At 40.8% G+C, this 17,530-nt stretch overlaps 2 protein-coding genes across 2 annotated transcripts; one reads left to right on the forward strand and one right to left on the reverse strand.

The window, feature by feature from the left end:
* Positions 1 to 95: 95 nt before the first annotated feature.
* Positions 96 to 10,074, reverse strand: LOC137291575 (pancreatic triacylglycerol lipase-like). Its single transcript, XM_067822955.1, has 6 exons — positions 10,020 to 10,074; positions 2,803 to 3,113; positions 2,034 to 2,271; positions 1,339 to 1,455; positions 1,071 to 1,190; positions 96 to 352 (listed from the first exon to the last, which is right to left on the reverse strand). Exons 1-6 carry the CDS (start codon positions 10,072 to 10,074, stop codon positions 99 to 101), a joined length of 1,095 nt encoding a protein of 364 aa, XP_067679056.1. The 3' UTR covers positions 96 to 98.
* Positions 10,075 to 15,336: 5,262 nt separating this feature from the next.
* On the forward strand, positions 15,337 to 16,299 carry LOC137292085 (uncharacterized). Its single transcript, XM_067823629.1, has one exon. It carries the CDS (start codon positions 15,337 to 15,339, stop codon positions 16,297 to 16,299), a length of 963 nt encoding a protein of 320 aa, XP_067679730.1.
* The last annotated feature ends 1,231 nt before the right edge of the window (positions 16,300 to 17,530 follow it).

The following is a 17,530-nucleotide window of genomic DNA, read 5'->3' on the forward strand; positions in this document are numbered from 1 at the left end:
TACGTTTAATGGTCTCACAAATCAGCAGGTGTAAACGCATGATGTCTAAATGGGACATTTCTAAATTTTGCTGGCGTACATTTTGATGCATTTCATTTCTAAAGGGCTAGTTGTGATATACAAAATGGCGCTTTATCTCGCGTTGATATGAAATATATTCCAGGGGATTTGTATAAGTCGGCGTAGAAGCCCATTTGTGGACATCCGGTTTCGGGACATTTGGTACATGCACTGGCGGTGAGATTTGTGCTTGATGGACACTGGGTCGCCTTGAATTGACAGGAGGACTTGACCGACTCGGTGAATATGTAAACGGCTCGCATGTGACTGCAGGCAAACGATCCAATGAAACCTGGAAAAAGGGAATGATGAAACCAACACACATGATATATTGATCCTCCAATCAATGTTTTGTAAGTAGTGTCAAACAATGTTTTCTAAGTAGTGTGTGTGTGTGCGTGCGTGCGTACGTGCTTGTGTGTGTGATAGCGTTTTCCGCCGCTTTCAGCAATATTCCAGCAATATCACGACGGGGGACAACAGAAATGGGCCTCACACATGGCCAGTCTGAGTAAACCTAGTCTCAGTGTTATTCGTTACACTCCTGCACCGAGAATAACATTACGACTAAGCTTACTTAGACTTCACACATGGTACACATATGGGGAATCGGATCGGGTCGTCACCGTGTCGAGTGAACACTTTCACCACTGTATTAGCCTATCGCAAACTCTGTTAAATGAACAATGCAACACAAATCCTGGATCCATGTATAACCATAAGTGTTCGCTCAACCAGTCATGACGTTATTGATATAGATACCCTCTATTAAATGTTAACCTGTTGACTATTTGGTACCTGTGGCATTGCAGTAAAGTATCCTTAATGACTTACGATCACCTTAGTGCTTTGTGAAAAATGGCCCTACTGTAGCTGAGGTAATCAAAATAACATTGCACAAGATATGTTTGTGGCAAACAATTTTATACTTTTCAACAGTCTTAAATATGATTATTTTTTCTGTGAGGGTGATAGCGCCAGCTGGTTATGTGATCGGTGTCAGCACTTACTTGATTTCCCCGACAGAAGTGTCACCAGCATATGAGCGATATGGGCGGGGCACCCGGGCTGGTCTACCCCGCCATTGGGGTAAAAGTCCATGTGGCCGCTCACTTGCTTGATGCCCATGCCTGAAAAAGATAACAACATGAAAGTATTGCGTGGCCATCTTGGCTACCCCAGTACGTAATATGAGGCATATGAACGTATAGTTGATGCAAGGGAGTGCGTTTGTATATTTCCAGTCTATGTCATGTGGGATTAGAGCACCATTCTCACCCATGTGTGTTAACGGCTCCGTGTCGGTGTGGATGACGTCAACGAATGCTGCATCAGTCGGGTCCAGCCTTACCGCGGGGTTCATATCCTCGAACGACGGTCCGGCGGGGTCCAGACCTGGAAGAAAGGTTGTGTTGTTGATAAGGAAGTTCTAGACTCAACTGATTCAAGTAGTTTCATTTGCCTACAAACTCCCTAATTACGTCTTGACTTGAATAGAAAGTTGTAGTTTTGAAGCAACATTACCGCTGATACATTAATAGTTTCAGTACAAATATTAAGGACTACATATGGGTAAAGAAAGATCAAAATCTTACAACTCATGACAAAACTGTTACTGTGAAATAAAAAGCCCATGACGTCACGCTGAACATCATGGCATGCGTACACGTGTTACCCAGTCAGCACACCTGTACATGACTGCTACAAGAGATCGTTTTGACAAACATCCCTACATTAAGAAAACAATGTGACTTAAGTTTATTTCACAGTTGGCAATATTCCAGCAGTATCACGACGGCGAGATTCAACGAGAGTCTCACGTTGTACATGGAAATCAGCTAGTGAGGCTACCCGACCGCCTGATTATACACGGGCGTGTCACTAATATATATCAAGAACTGATTCCCATGCCAGGAGGCAACAGTACATGTCTGAATCCAAACCTCGGGATACCGGAAGTTAGAATATCCTACCCGTGATGCGCCCGACTTGACCAGTGGCGGTGTTCCTACTTCCGGCATAACCTGCAATATGGGCGCCGAGACTGTGGCCAATCAAATGGAAGGTTGCCGAGTCTGCGCCTTGTTCCTGAAGTTTGGTGAGCAGTCTAGCTGTCATGGCGCCCACGACCCGGATATCGGCCACAGCCTGGTTGTAGTCGTACACGCTGGCCCCTTTTCTCCAGTCCACCACGACCACGTTCATTGAGCCCTGCAAGGATCCGTCACACCAAACATAAATCCTCTAGACAGACCACGTAAACATTTTGTCACATAAAACATCACACCATTACTTCTCTTGGCATTGAGACATCATCGCCATAATTCTGAATTAATGGGACAGGTTTAACGCCTCTCTAAACAGTATTCAGTTCGTTCGGATTATCATGTGCCTCGCCAAAAACATAGCGATGAACGGTCCAGGATAATGACCTTTGAAAATTATTATCGACAATCATTGATGAAATGCAATACCCATTAAGAGCCATAGACAGCAGTCCTTTGTTTAAGTACAATTTACCAAAAGCGTCTTTATGGCACATTATTTGAAGTGAACGAAATATAAAAGGAAAATGTGGCATGCATGGTTTCTTCAGCCATAAAGTCAAAGCCAGAGTAATTGGTCATCGACTGAATTTTCATTTGTGTTGAATTGTTTTATTATTCATCCTTTGAAGCCTTCTGTCAGAGCCTTCATCCAGATTAACTAGACAATAGTCAGGTATTTTCAAGATGTGTTTACCTTTTTCAAGAGTTCCTTCACCATACTTTGCACCCATGGGTTATCTCCCCTGTCATTGAAGCCGTGGATTATGATCTTGGTGGGCTGATCAGGCTGGAAGACGTTTCTAGACTGAAGTCGTCGGAGGTTGTACTTGAGGTCGAGTGTGTGGTAGATAGTGGGGCTGGTGAAGAACTTGAACTTGACCCCTAGGCTGTTCGGTGAACGGGGCAGGTAGTTAGTGTTTGTGTAGGGAGTGGACGCAGTAAAGCACCCGAGCTTGTAGCTTTCGTAACAGACACGTCGGGTCTTGAAGACACTGAAGAACCACCCTGAAAATGCAGCAACAGTACAGCAGAATATTACAGTTAAAGCGTTTAAGCACCAATGGAGCATTCCAACAAGGACATACCCGATGTATTAGGCATTAATAACCACCTACTCACCTCTTGACTAACATCTTATCTAAAAAATGAAAGTATTTTTTAAAATTATAGTCATAGAATGATATGAAAAGAAGCCCAGAGACTTTCCTCATTTTCAGAAAGTGTGGTACTCTAGACATATTCTCCACTTCCTTGGGCTCTCCGTACTAGTATCAAATATATTTCAGGGTTTGTATGACAAACCAAGAAACCTATGACTGAAAGCGTGTCGGGTCACCTCCATAGACCGGAGTGTGTGAGCTGCCCAATATAATAAATGAAGCCATGAAAACGACAGGTATTGTGATACAATGATCGAAAACCGGTATTTCGACTACGGAAAATTCGGATATTTCCTTGTTTAATTTGTGCCAAATTTAATCACATTTTGATTTTGTCGTGATTAAAAGTTGTTGTACAAGCTTCATCAAGCACGGTTACTTTGATTTTGCTTTATAAATCAAGCATTAACTCAATTATAAGTAGTTTCATGTTTGAAAATACTTCTTGAAATATATTGCAATACATATCGCAATATATGCCTTCGCATCGCAATATATCGCGATATGAAACTTCTCTGCAAATACCCACCCCTAGCTTTTACGCCGCTCTTAGCAATATTCCAGCAACATTTTGGCGGTGAACACCTCAAATGGCCATCGTGCATCGTATCCATGTGGGGAATCATAACAAGGGCTTTCGGCGTGAAGAGCGAACGCTTGAGTCACAAGTTCACCCCTATCGCACCTCAGATGCTAGCGGTCAGTCTCATCTATATGGCCATAATTACCTGTACTTCCCGTGTACAGTCATCGTTAGATAAGCAACGATTCTGTATAACGTTTCTCCATTTACGAGAACCCACAAACTGTATGGTACATTCGTAACTACTCGTGTCATTCCGGCAAGCCGGAAGTCTTCTTGTAGGTCACGGACAGAGACGAGCAGTTACGAATGTGTATGACACTGTTGGTAGAGTTCATGGACCAAATGTTATTTTTGCTGCTTACATTAAAGCATACTCATTGACATTTGTCTGATTATTATGCGTTTCTGTCTGAATCGTTCCAGCTAGAGTATATTACACGCACATATGAATTCAAGATTTGCACGGATTTTATAATTTCTGGCATGGTATCCGTGACGAGGATTTTATGTTGAACTAGTCGGGGACACCGATGGCTTATGTGAACCATGAAGACCTGGGTTATTGTTGCTCTCCAATACATCCTGGGAGCCGGGCATGGTAAAGCATGTAGGCGTTTAAAGTCGCCCGTGTTTGTTGCAAAAGGCGACTAACGGCATCGGGTGGTCAGTCTCGCTGACTTGGTTAACACATGTCATCATATCCAGACTGCTGACCGCCATCATATAGCTGGAATATTGACAAGCCAACATAACAACAAGCCAACAAAACAACGATGACTATTTGCTGACGAGTTTTTATCAACAAAACACCTTGACACGATGCGGGCGTTAAAAGGCGCCCACAGCATGAAAACCCATAAAGCATGTATATCGAAGTCATAGCATCTTTCACACCAGCTACCTACGTCACATAACAGATACTTAGGCTCTGTTATCCTCTTCAGCTCAGATAATAGTTACCTTCCTGGACTGGGGCTACCGGTAGGAACCACTAAGAAAGATCGGATATACATGTTAACTCCTGCATAATTATACTCATTCCATGATAAGGGAATGGGTTTGGGAAGATATAAAATGTAGAGCGGACGTTGCCCCAAATACGGAAAGTGCATGGTATCCTAAACTGGGTAAAGTAACGTTCATAATTTGAATATGTATAATTTTGATATTAGTAATTACAGTGAATGTCAGACTCATTGAGACTCAAGAGCCCGTGGAAATCTACACTTGCTTCTGTCCAAGAGCGTCCGTCGTGGTCGCTCTCGGGTGGTAGTTTAGGATGGTGGACGAGAGACAGGGAGGACATAATTCGGTGTTAGAGATGAAGACAGCAGCAGCCATGTTTTATTATTGTTTGGTCGAATGATGGTCGAAATGGTATACACAGTGGTAAACATGTGACATAACGCACATCGGGACTGAGCGGCCAATGATCCCGATGTGGAGACCCGCTCTGTCACTTACACACGTTCAGAAGTCCGACGGCGATTCTTCATCGTCGACGTAGTCGCAAATGGGGCGACGGCCTTGGCCGACACCCCGACTAGACGCACAATCCGTCCACTTCTGTCGATGATCTAGTCTCCATGGTTGGTCTTGCTGGTTGGTCTCGCTGGGTGGTCTCTCCGGTTGGTCTCTGTCGACGGACCATATCAGTCAGGTTTTTATACACAGGGCCATTACGCCACATTGTGCAAGGTCACTAGCCCATGCACATGTACATACGTAAGATTCGCCGACGTAGGGAGGTGTTAACTGACATGTATTGATAGCGTTTGAGAATTAAGGGTTCTGCCCGGAGGGGGGTTTATGATAAGAGGGTATACACCGAATGTTTGCCGAATACATTACATAGACAAAGGAGATAGAATTTCGGTGCACCCTGGACTTATGTTGAAATAAATAGATCGTTTGAATAAATGAAGTTTTAAGGAAACTTGTAGAAATGATTTAGTCTATGACACTTCGTTTGGGGCTTCAGTGTAGCATGGCCGTAGGCAGTAAGGAAAATAATGTGGTTTAGGGACTCTTAGACGATTGATAGGGTCAAGAACAGAAAATACTGTTTGGGCTTTTCAAATATGTGGGTTAATTAACCGAAGACCTGGTTTTCTAATCCAACAAATATAAGTATATTATACAATACTAAATGTTTATTAACCTGTTTATTTGGAGCACAGTAAAGTCTGCAGACTGTTGGGGAACTATTTCAATAAACAGGTGGCAGTTTTATGTTTACAGATGATACATACAACAAGACTTATCCTTGTGGATGTGGGGAGTTTGTGGTTTATCTAAGATGTCTCAGTGATATTATATATATTTATCTGATTGTAAATTCCTTACTGAAAGGATTGACCTTTAGCAGTCACCCATTTATATTTGAACCGATTAACTGAAACTGATCCATTTCTAATTACAGCATTGGTTTTATCGGAGACCATATAATAGGTTAATATTATTATGTGATCTCTAGTTTTATCCATCGTTAATACCACCGTCCAGTGAAGCTCCGGGTAGAATAGGTCTTCAGCAATTCATGCTTGCCTTAAAAGGAAGCTATGCTTGTCGTAACAGGCTCGGGTGGACAGGCTCGCTGACTTGGTTGACACATGTCATCGGTTCCCAATTACGCGGATCGATGCTCATTCTGTTGATCACTGGATTGTCTGATCCAGACTCGATTATTTACAGACCAACAAAACAACGTCATATAGCTGGGATATTGCTGAGTGCGGCGTAAAATTAAACTCACTCACATACCTTAATACTACCGCCGCTCAGGCACCTATACCACCTAATCCCCCTACCCCTTTGCCTCCACCCCTTCTGCAGAATTGTAGACCGCTGTAAAATGTCAAAAGGGACAACACCAGAGGTATATTTATATGAATTAAATGCCAGAGAATAGCCAGTCTCAATTATCCATCAAAGCAGATTTCACTGAGCGATGAGTGGCTATTACATAAGCAGATCTTTGTTGTTTAACGTTACACTCAGCAATAGTTCAACTATATGGCAAATTAGATACGATGGCAAGTGTCAACTAAGTCTGCGAGACTCACTGACCACGTGGTGACATCAGTCACCTGTTACGACAAGAAAGGGTTATTAAAGATCATCTGACAGCGATCTCCACGGGTTTCACCTGAAGAGGCAGGAATAAAACTAGTGACTGCAAACTATTTGAGAAGAAAATATGTCCCATGTGATCTGTCCCATCTTGCCGGATATTTCGCTTATTTCAAGCAGTTGCCATAACAGAGAAAGAAATACTTTATAAACATTGTAACGAATGGAATTTGTCTTTGTGAAGATGCATTTCTCCAGGAGACACAGCGTCACGTATGTTCCTTGATAAGCAATTTAGTGAAACAAGGAAGAGAAAGTCTGAAATCTTGGATTTGCGCCAATTTAGAGAAAGTGTTGCGCATCTGAGCTAAGTATCTAAAGAGAAATATCAGTTTTTGACGTTCAAGGAAAGTGGATGATTTCAAATGGGCAGCTTTCCATCTAGGCGATTTTAGATCTGCCGTCTCGACTGCTGTGCTTTTTATCTTTATTGACTTTTCTTTGGACTGGAAAAAGTCCAAAAACTCAAGTAAGCAAACGCAAGTAAGCAAACACAAGTAAGCGTTCGTGTTTACATCTTCTGTTTAAAACCTGACAAGAAGCCAGAGCTGCGTTTCTTCCCCTGTTCAGTATATATTCATCTGAATAAAATAAAAGTCTAAACAGGAAAATCTTGTGCGTTATGTAAAAAAACGACTCCTCGAAAAGACAAATGGGGTTGTATGATGTGAAACGGAACACGTTAGGGAAGTTTACAGCCATGAAAACGAAGTAACAGAAGACAGACGAGGATAGAATGATGCAGTTGTTTGTCGATGATGTTTACGTACATCGCCAATGACATATATGTCCCTTTCCCTGGAACATGGAACATCGATATCACTCAATCAATAAAATAGGTGATCTGTGTTTAATTGTGTCTAACGACAAAACAAATAACATGTTGTGGGACGATGATGAGATATTCCATACAGATGTCATTACTGTAGCAGTGATTCGGGGACTGTTTTCAGCCAAGTAGTGTTTAATAATGTGTGCAATGTTCTATCATATCCAATTTTCAAATGTTTCGTTGTCTTGTCCGACTGTTTTGTTCTTTCATACAATGGGTGCCTTTGGAATTTTTGCTGTCTATTCTCAAATACCAGCAGAACTGTCCTGATAGAAAGCAAGATTGAATGTTTATTCCAGTGAGACGTGCAGAGACACGATTTTCAAAAATAATTACCCAAGTTTCACATTCCTGGACCTCTAGACAGCCAATGTAAAAGTTTCGCTTATCTCTGTGTATCATTGTGTAATGTCGAGATTCAAGAATTTTTTTATGATTTGAAACATATGGATATGTCAACATTTTCACCAATTCCATAAGCCTCACTTAAAGTATTTGTATTGAGGTTACGTGAACGTTTAACGACTGCAACAGACTCCGTTTATCTTTTTTGTTTCTGTACTTAATAAGTTCGTGTAAGTAATTGTTGCTGGTAAATGCGTCGGTAAACTGTCAAACTCTCTTAAATATGATCACTTGATATGTATGTGGAATGTTTTTCCTCTCTGTTGCCTGAACAGATGTTAGGTGCCTTGAGAAATGGTAGTAAAGTCTCCACATTGGCCTCCAGACAGAGAACCATCTGTGCTAACTAGGCCGCTGAGCATGCATTGTTCCATCCGTGCTAACCTAGTTCTTGCACAAATCTGAACTATTAATGGAATAGTTGTAAGTTTACGTCATAACTCTTGAGAGAATTGACGAAACAATAGGATCAAACAGCCTTTTAAAAGACCAATATTGAAAGACATACGTAATTACTTTGATAAAATGTTGTCCATTACGCCATTACTGGCTGAACATTGACATTTTAGCGCATATTTCAATTTCGCAGTTTTTAGTTCGGATGAGAATTAATGCATTTCAGTTTTCATTGAATTGAATTAAATTGACATTATTCCACTATTAGCTCTAATTCCTCAGTGAAAATCTCTTTATCTCAGAAAAAATACATTTCGTATCACTGTTTCCAGGCTATAGAAAAATATTGTAAAAAACGTTGCAGACATCATGATCCACGTTTGAATAACGATGAAGTTTAAAGTTTTGATTTTATGTGAGGGCAACTACACCTGTACTATTTGTAAATATTTCTCCATTCTAACTCTTAGTCCCGTCTCCTAAGCTGAGGCAGGTATTCTGTAACACGGTAAGGTAGCACTCTAATGTAAAGAGAACGCAATCTGCAATGGATTCACCGCCGGTATCAATGGAATGGGCGCTGTCCCGGTGAGAAACCTTGATTGGCTGGTTCTGGTTGTGAATACACGTCATACCTATATGTTATCGCCCCTGGTTGTTAGTTGTGCGTCAACGAGGGGGTAATAGTTCTATCACCTGTGTGGGCGTTGTCCCGGGAACGAACGGGATTGGTTAAAAACAAGTACGTTGACATGTTTTACACAGATAACGGTATCTAGTCTGAGATGCACAGCATAACTGTGGGGTATTGTTGCATCATCACGGTGGGGTGGGGGTGGGGGGGTTGGAAGGAAGGAATATTGACATTACGATAGGAATATAACCACTAGCTTTATAACAGCAGCGTATCGTTATCTCATAAGACTTAATAATATATCGTAACAAAGACATTATACAATCAAGTACCAATACATGTTAACACATGTTCACAAGTAGTGAGTGTGTTTATGTGTCTGTGTGAGTGAGAGAGAGAGAGAATATGCAAATGTTTTATTAAGTTATTGATAAAATATACCACGTGACCTAACAGGTAAGTTATTACTGGGTTGAATTAACTCAATAAATGTACGAGATAAGTTGAGTAGTGATAATCAATACTTGTCTTTATAATTCGTATAGGTCTATGATTATATGACGGCTGCAGACATAAAACAAAGTGATTCATCATTAACGATTATTAGATGCGTGATGCATTATGCATACACTGTGAAATAACGCCGAAAAAACGCATAAGTAAAGCATCATTGTTTAAATACTTGGTTTATATACACTTTATAATTTTGAATTGAATTTATAATTCAATTCAATAATTTAAAACTTAAAAGTAAGGATAGTCTTACCTTGAGCTGGGTAGAAAGTGCACAATAATATAATGGTGATTTTGAGGAGATCCATCTGAAATCCGATGTTGTCGGTAGTCAGGGATGTTGGCGAGTCTAGCGCGGCGAGACGCACAATGAAACACCCGCGCTTTTATATGTGGGCGTGAGTTTCGGATTTATGTAGGGAATACGGCCTGAATAACGACGAACGTGACTCGTTTCCAAACACATTACTGAAAGGTAGATAACTGCGTCGAGGTGAACAAATGACCAATATTAGGTCGAAAAGAACGTTCCATGCTCATTCATCAGATAAGGCTTCAAGGCATTACGAAGTTCACACATATATTCTACTGCGGACAGGGACGATATGCTCGTGAAGGCAAAGTCTGTTCAGAGTTGAAAGGTCAAGCATTAATGCCGGAGGAACATATTTCATATGTCAGTATACATACAGATTTTCATTCAGTAAACTATTACGACATGAGAACAAAAGAACCCTGATCTGAGTGCAAGAATGCGAATACGCTCTATATATTACATACGCTCTGTATATTACATACGCTCTGTATATTACACACGCTCTGTATATTAAATTTGTTAAGTAATGATAAAGGGAACGGAATAAAGAGTTCCCATGTAAAATGACAATTAAATATCTGTCAACCAAATACTTGTACAACACACACAACCGTCCGGTCAGTATCCACCTATGGTAAAAGATCCACATAAATCTGTGAACGTGTAGTGAACACGCCGCTCGTGAAGTAGAAGTGACGTTTAATGTGTTCAATGTGAAATAACAATGACACAAGGTGTTCGTTGTGAACTAAAAGCAATGTTACATGTGTTCACTATAAAGTAACAATGTCACGAGGTGTTCATGGGAGGTAACAATGATGACACAAGGTGCTTGATGTGAACTAACAATGATGTTACACGTGTTCACTGTGGGGTAACAATGATGACACAAGGGATGCTTGCTGTAAAGTGACGTGTTACACGCGTTATCAGGATCGCAGGTAGCCCACGGGGGCAGTTGGGTAGTTGTCCCCACCTATATAACATTATATACCACTTTTTAACATGGATAGTGGATAGTGCCCCCGATGACACCAGGTGTTCCGAGATGTGGTATATTTCTCTGCATCCGCACACGGCAACAAATACATATAACCTACAAATTCTTCAAGATAAACCCACAGACGTGCTTCACAAATCCCTACCCCTCAACTCCAAATGAACAATGCTGTGAATTGAGTGCTTTATTCCCGAATATTCAAACAAGACCACACTAAACCAGGATATGTAAAACACGTGCTTCTTTGCCGTGGGTGTCTGTGACGTCACTCACAGTTTGCTAGATCATGAATGACAGCTGTATGTTTTGTAGGTTACCCAGTCTCACGTGGAACTATTTGTTTTCTTAACCCGCATCTCATTCCGCCACAAATCGCGGAAGTGTACGCCTGTTGGATGAAGAAAACAATGGTATTACGCGCTTGGCTTGATTTGAGAACAGAAGTAGTCTGCGCAATGTTTGTTGCATTTAATTATGTAGGTAGATTACGTGTATGTATGTATGTATGTATGTTTGTGTGTATGTGTGTCTGCCTGTCTGTGTTTGTGTGTGTCTGTGTTTGTGTGTGTCTGTGTTTGTGTGTGTCTGTGTTTGTGTGTATCTGTGTGTGTAACTGTTTTAACGAACCGTTTCATTACCTTCACGGAAGTTATACGACCCGTTACTGTACAATAATCATGCATATAGACTACAAGCAAACAGTATGGGAACACCTTAAAATTTGAACGTCACGTGTAAACTAAACCGTGGTGAGGTCATTTATACACTCAGATAAATGCAGCTTGTGGACCTCGATATCGACTGTAACTTCTTTTAATGGAAACGTATCCACATGCTACTTAGGAAGTGTGCCTTCTACATGCATTAAGTTGGGGTATGTGTTTGGGGTATTCTAGGTTTATGTTGATTTGGTTTGTTGGTTTTTTGTGTTTTCAATTTTCATGTTGTGTTGTTTTTGTTTGGTTTCTGCTTTGTTGTCGTGTGTGTGTGTGTGTGTGTGTGTGTGTGTGTGTGTGTGTGTGTGTGTGTGTGTGTGTGTGTGTGTGTGTGTGTGTGTGTGTGTGTGTGTGTGTGTGTGTGTGTGTGTGTGTGTGCGTGAGGTGATACTGGTATACATTGCCATTTCTTAGAAATGTGATGTCAGGAATTCACGTAACGGATAATCGGGTAGAGGTTGGTAACAGGTGGTGGTAACCCTAACTCTGCTCCAGTAAAAAGTGTTGCCATGAGTGTTGGGACATTTTCTATAGGAGCTGTGTTATACGATGTTTCATGTTCAACCGCCAGACAAAATATACATCAGTGAACGGGACCCTGCACGTAACCACAAAGACATTATCGTTTTTCAACCACGAAAACAAATGCTCTTTTTGTCCGGAAAATTATTTGTTTTCATAACGATCTCGCTGGAAAAGATAGCAGTTACCACTGGGCAAAAATGACGCCACAGCGGTGAAAATCGTCAACCCAAATACTTCGTGATCCGGACACGTATATCACAAGCAAATGTTACAAAGCGTTTAGGAAAGTAAGCGCAAGTGAGTTATTGTCTAGGCCTGTGATAACACGTATAGGGTATATCATCTCTCACATACGTACGAGGCCATAGGAGGGAAACGAAACACAAGTTGCGTACACGTACGTTCTTCATGGGTGTATTCCACGGTGGGACAAGGTGTCCATTTCTGATACGTCTGATGTCAGCATTCAGCCACAAATATCAACCATAATATGATCTCTGTGATGAACAGAATATGCAATAGTTTTTGTTGAAACACGCAAAACCGACCGTACTAGATGAACAAAATCAATATCTATGGATGTGCCTGTACCAATGACGACGCCATAAAGGTTTTGTTCCCGGCTCTTTGAAACTAATCTTTGTTAAGAAAGCATGTTATTATATTCAAACCAAACAGTGCCTTGGAGCAGCTGTCATAACTATGAGTTTGCAGATAAATATCACCAAGAGAAAAATGAATGCATACTTTTAGCATCCGAGCTCTCGTGCAGTCTTACCCCTTTTTGAGTCTGGCCTTTGGGTCCGTGGTACATCTTCTGCTGTGAGTTGGGTCCATTCCATGATAACGGTAGCTGTGTGGATCGGCCATCGACACACATCGTGATAAGTGCACAGTGGGTGGTGATTTATCTGCTCATGTGACGACTATTCCAAATGTACACATATTCTTCTTGAGCAAGAATATTGAGTAAAATATCCATTCGATATCATATTTACGTAATTACGATATGCCCTAACCTATTTCAGTCTATACATACAGTCGGGATATATTTTAGGGTGTCAGTATGTATCCCTCAACTTACCTGGTGACTTCCTGGTCAGTATCGCACATTAGCATGCCGTCCATCAACTGTGACAAAACTGACACTAAAATAAAATGGTTAAGTTCATTGCTCCCCCTCCTTGATATTGTTGGAATATTGCTAAAGCGGCGTAAAACTAAACTCATTCACTCGTAGTATCCCAACTGCATGGAAGGATGCTCAGGTTATCCACCAAAGGTACTGTTTAGTGCAGACGCGAAAGTCTACGGACTGTCGTCATATAGCTGGAATAATGGCGCGTCTTACATTGTACAACAAACAAAAACGCCCACCAAAACAAACAAAAGATACCCTGAACCCTATTCTCTAAGGTTAGTACGAAAGTAAGAAAAAGAAAATTTCATATGAAATTGAATCAGGGATAATCTACCCGTTGATAATCTACCTGTTAGAGTTTCCCTGGGTGATTGTCATGGAAGATAAATACCATGTTCTGTTATTTGTGATTATTATGGGAATACTAGCAGTAATATATACCCAGTTATTTTACTAAACAAACGTCAAAACATAAATTTATCCAACTATAGTCAACTTCTAACCGGATACTTATTGTAAATATTGCCTTGTTTCTCTATCAAGCTATCTTGAAGCAAGAATAAATGATACTCCGCATCCTTCCCTCCCAAAACATGTTAAAGAACGAAAAAGTACCGCGAGAACACATGTGTTAACATCAGCTGTCCTTTTAAAAAATCTACTATGAGACATTTTTGGTTACATTAATAATTAATTCGGATATCTTATTGCATGTGGGGAATGGAATGTACATTAAAGGTCAAATGCAGCCAAAAAATCAAACATAATCAAAACACGGTTATCACTTACTCATGACATATAATATACATTGCTGCTTTTAAAAAGCAAATAAACAAAAATATAAGCGTACAGTTGTGATTCAAAAGTGCAATATTTTGTACTTGGGCTTACTTCTCCCGAAACGAAGCCCCCGGGAGACCGAGCCCAGTCATAGCGGGTGGATGTGCACTCAAGTGTAACGACTGCTTCCGACTGGCTGGTTAATTTGCTGGTACGCTGAGGAGGTTTGTTCCCACTCTGCCGGACAGCTGATGTGATGATAACAGATTAAAAGTAACGGTCCGTTAGCTTGCCGGCTATAGTCTGTTTTCAATGAGTAGTTCTCACCTGTAGTTTCATTTGGGGGACATCAGAGTTTGACAGCTGAGTTCGAACGCATTATTACAAAGCATCAATTTGAATTTGTTTCGAGTGAACCCGATTTCAGTAACTAATCTGACTATCTGAACACGAATTATATTAAACTGAGTGAACCTTATTCAAAGGATTATTTCTGCCTGTATATGTAGAAGGTAGACATGATTCCGCCATTGCAAAATGGCAAACGCACAAGTTAAAATTGAATTCATTCCGAATTCAAGAGGAGGTAGACACTTAATCTATCTTGGTCACACGTTTAGGGTTAAGAGCACAAAAGGTGGCCGAATTCATTGGAAATGCTGTAAGGCAGGTTGTCCTGCAACCTCCAACACCGTCAGTGATGTTCTCAGCAGTTCCAAGAACATACACAATCATCAAGGTCAAGTTCAGCTGCACATTGACACTTTCCTTGCTGCGTTGAAGACCAAAGTCTGGAGTGATTCGAGACCAGTTCAGGCTATATACTATGAAGAAACTGAAAGTAAGTTTAACATCATGGACATGACCTACTATCATATCAAATTAAATTGAGATACTGAAATGTGCAATGGATTTTGTAAATGGAGTATCAAGTCAATAAGATATCAATGTTATATTCTGTTGTATTTCTGTTGTTATATATCTTCTTACATTTTCTTTTCAGAACTCAGGAGAGATCTTCCCGAAGCAGTGCCTTCAGTGCCTACTTTCTACGGCATTCATTCCAGCTTATAGCGATCTCGAGCCAAGGAAATGCCGATCCTGCCACGCCGGCGCGACGACATCGATCTCCCCGACCACTTCGCCAAGACGGCTACCAACGCAGACTTCCTGCTCCATGCTACTGACCACAACAAGATCATGATATTTGCTACAGATGAAAACCTTCGTCATCTTGCTGCTGTTGATGTATATTATTGTGATGGTACTTTTAGCATGTGTCCTTCCTTATTCTATCAAATGTACACTATACATGCGTTTGTTGATGGAAAAATGTCTCCTCTTGTGTATGGCCTTCTGCCTGATAAGAAACAATCAACCTATACAGATTTCTTTAGACCTCTTAAACAGAATGCAGCCGGGCACAGCATCAATCTACGACCTTCAACATTCTTCAGTGATTTTGAGAAAGGTGCTCAGAATGCAGCAAAGGAAGTAATCCAGTGTGAGCTTAAGGGCTGTATGTTTCACTACAGACAGGCCCTTGTGAAACATGCAAGAAACTGTGGACTGCAGGGAGCTTACAAGAATGATGACAACGTACGTACATTTGTCAGGCGTGCATTAGCACTTTCTTTGGTTAGGGTGTGTGATGTGGAGAACTTTTGGTGTTGTGCACTTTTGGTTTTGTTTGCCGACTACGTCACCGAGCAGAGGGTTGAGGGTGGCGAGCTGCTGCTCTGGAACCACTTTGATACAGATGGACCCAGAACGACTAATCATGTAGAAGGTTGGCACTCCCATTTGAATACCCTGTCAGCCTGTCATCCAAACTTGTTCAAGTTTGTGGACCTTCTTAAACAACAGCAGTCCAGAGTGGAAATAACAATTTCTCAGCTGCAGAACGGCGGGTCCAGACATCCTAGGAAGAAGCTGTATCGAGCCCTGGATGATCGCCTTACAGTGCTGAAGATGCGTCTAGTGAATGGGACCTACACCCCAGACGCATATGGGGATCTTGTCTCAGACCTGGTTGGTGTCCCTGTGTTGGTATGATTATGTATATTTCTATATATTTGTCTATTTTTTTATGTTTCTGCTTGGTGTCCCTGTGTTTGAATGATTATGTATATGTCTGTATATTTTATTTATGAAAGCAAATCAATTTTGGGAATTGTATCAAATTTATATATACCAAACTGAATTGCTGAAATAAAAAAACATCAAAATGTAGTGTGTTAAATCGTTTGTTAGATCGAAACAGACTATAAGTTAATTCCCTATTGTTACAGGGATTATCGCGCATCAGTGATTTTTTATTCCGAACAAAAGCGTCCGGCAAAGTGGGAACCCCCCGCTGAGGGCTCATTTAGTCTGTCGTACAGACCCTGAAGTATAATTAATTTTTTTTCACTATGGACGTTTCTTTTTTCAGTGAAATATGTTCATTTCAGAGACTAGCTGTTAGTCTAAGGGCCCATTGTGTGTACAGAAAGATGATCTGTTTGATGGGCATTTTAAAAGTATGGCGAGTCACAAGAGAGTAAGATTCTTTATGGATAACAACTTCTTCTTTTTTGTACTTGATGCGTCGTTTCAGTATGGATTCATATAGTGTTGTCAAACAAAATCATATACACTAAAAGAAGTCGTTTTCCATGAAGAATGTATATAGAGATGTTGGGTTTTGAAAATACGTGTTGTCCGAATTTGCGCTCGATCCAATCAAAAATCATGTCAGTAGAGATGGTAAACTATTGCATGGCTGGAATCTGTCATTCGTCCAAGTACAAAGCAGGAGTTGAAACTGACAAAAAATGGATGCAGTTTGTTTGCAACCCACAGACATAAAAACATGTCATGGATACACCTGCCTAATTACATAATGTGACAGAGACGGGACTCGGGTGCACGAGTCATAAATCAATTTATTTTGTTTATGTCGTATAGTCTGATAGGTGTTAAGTTCAAATTACATGTGGTCAATGATTGAAGCTGTGTTCTGCATGTTGTCTTAAGCAGACAGGCAGACATATAGGTGTGAATGAACCAGACACTGAACTTCTCTGTGACAGAGACTACTGACCACAATCAACAAGGTTTTTTAAAGTAACGAGTAGTTTATTTACTTGTTTGTGTATACAACGAAGATTAGACTACTGCTCACGACCTCATACTCGTGGCATGCATACTGTTTCAAGATCCGCGAACCTATTCACTGCTATGGACGCAGCGTAGAACAGCCAGTTTTTCCCCCAGCGCCTCTTGAAATTTAGTGCAACGTTTG

This window comes from Haliotis asinina, chromosome 7, assembly GCF_037392515.1.
Source record: "Haliotis asinina isolate JCU_RB_2024 chromosome 7, JCU_Hal_asi_v2, whole genome shotgun sequence".
In the NCBI taxonomy this organism is placed as follows: domain Eukaryota; kingdom Metazoa; phylum Mollusca; class Gastropoda; order Lepetellida; family Haliotidae; genus Haliotis; species Haliotis asinina.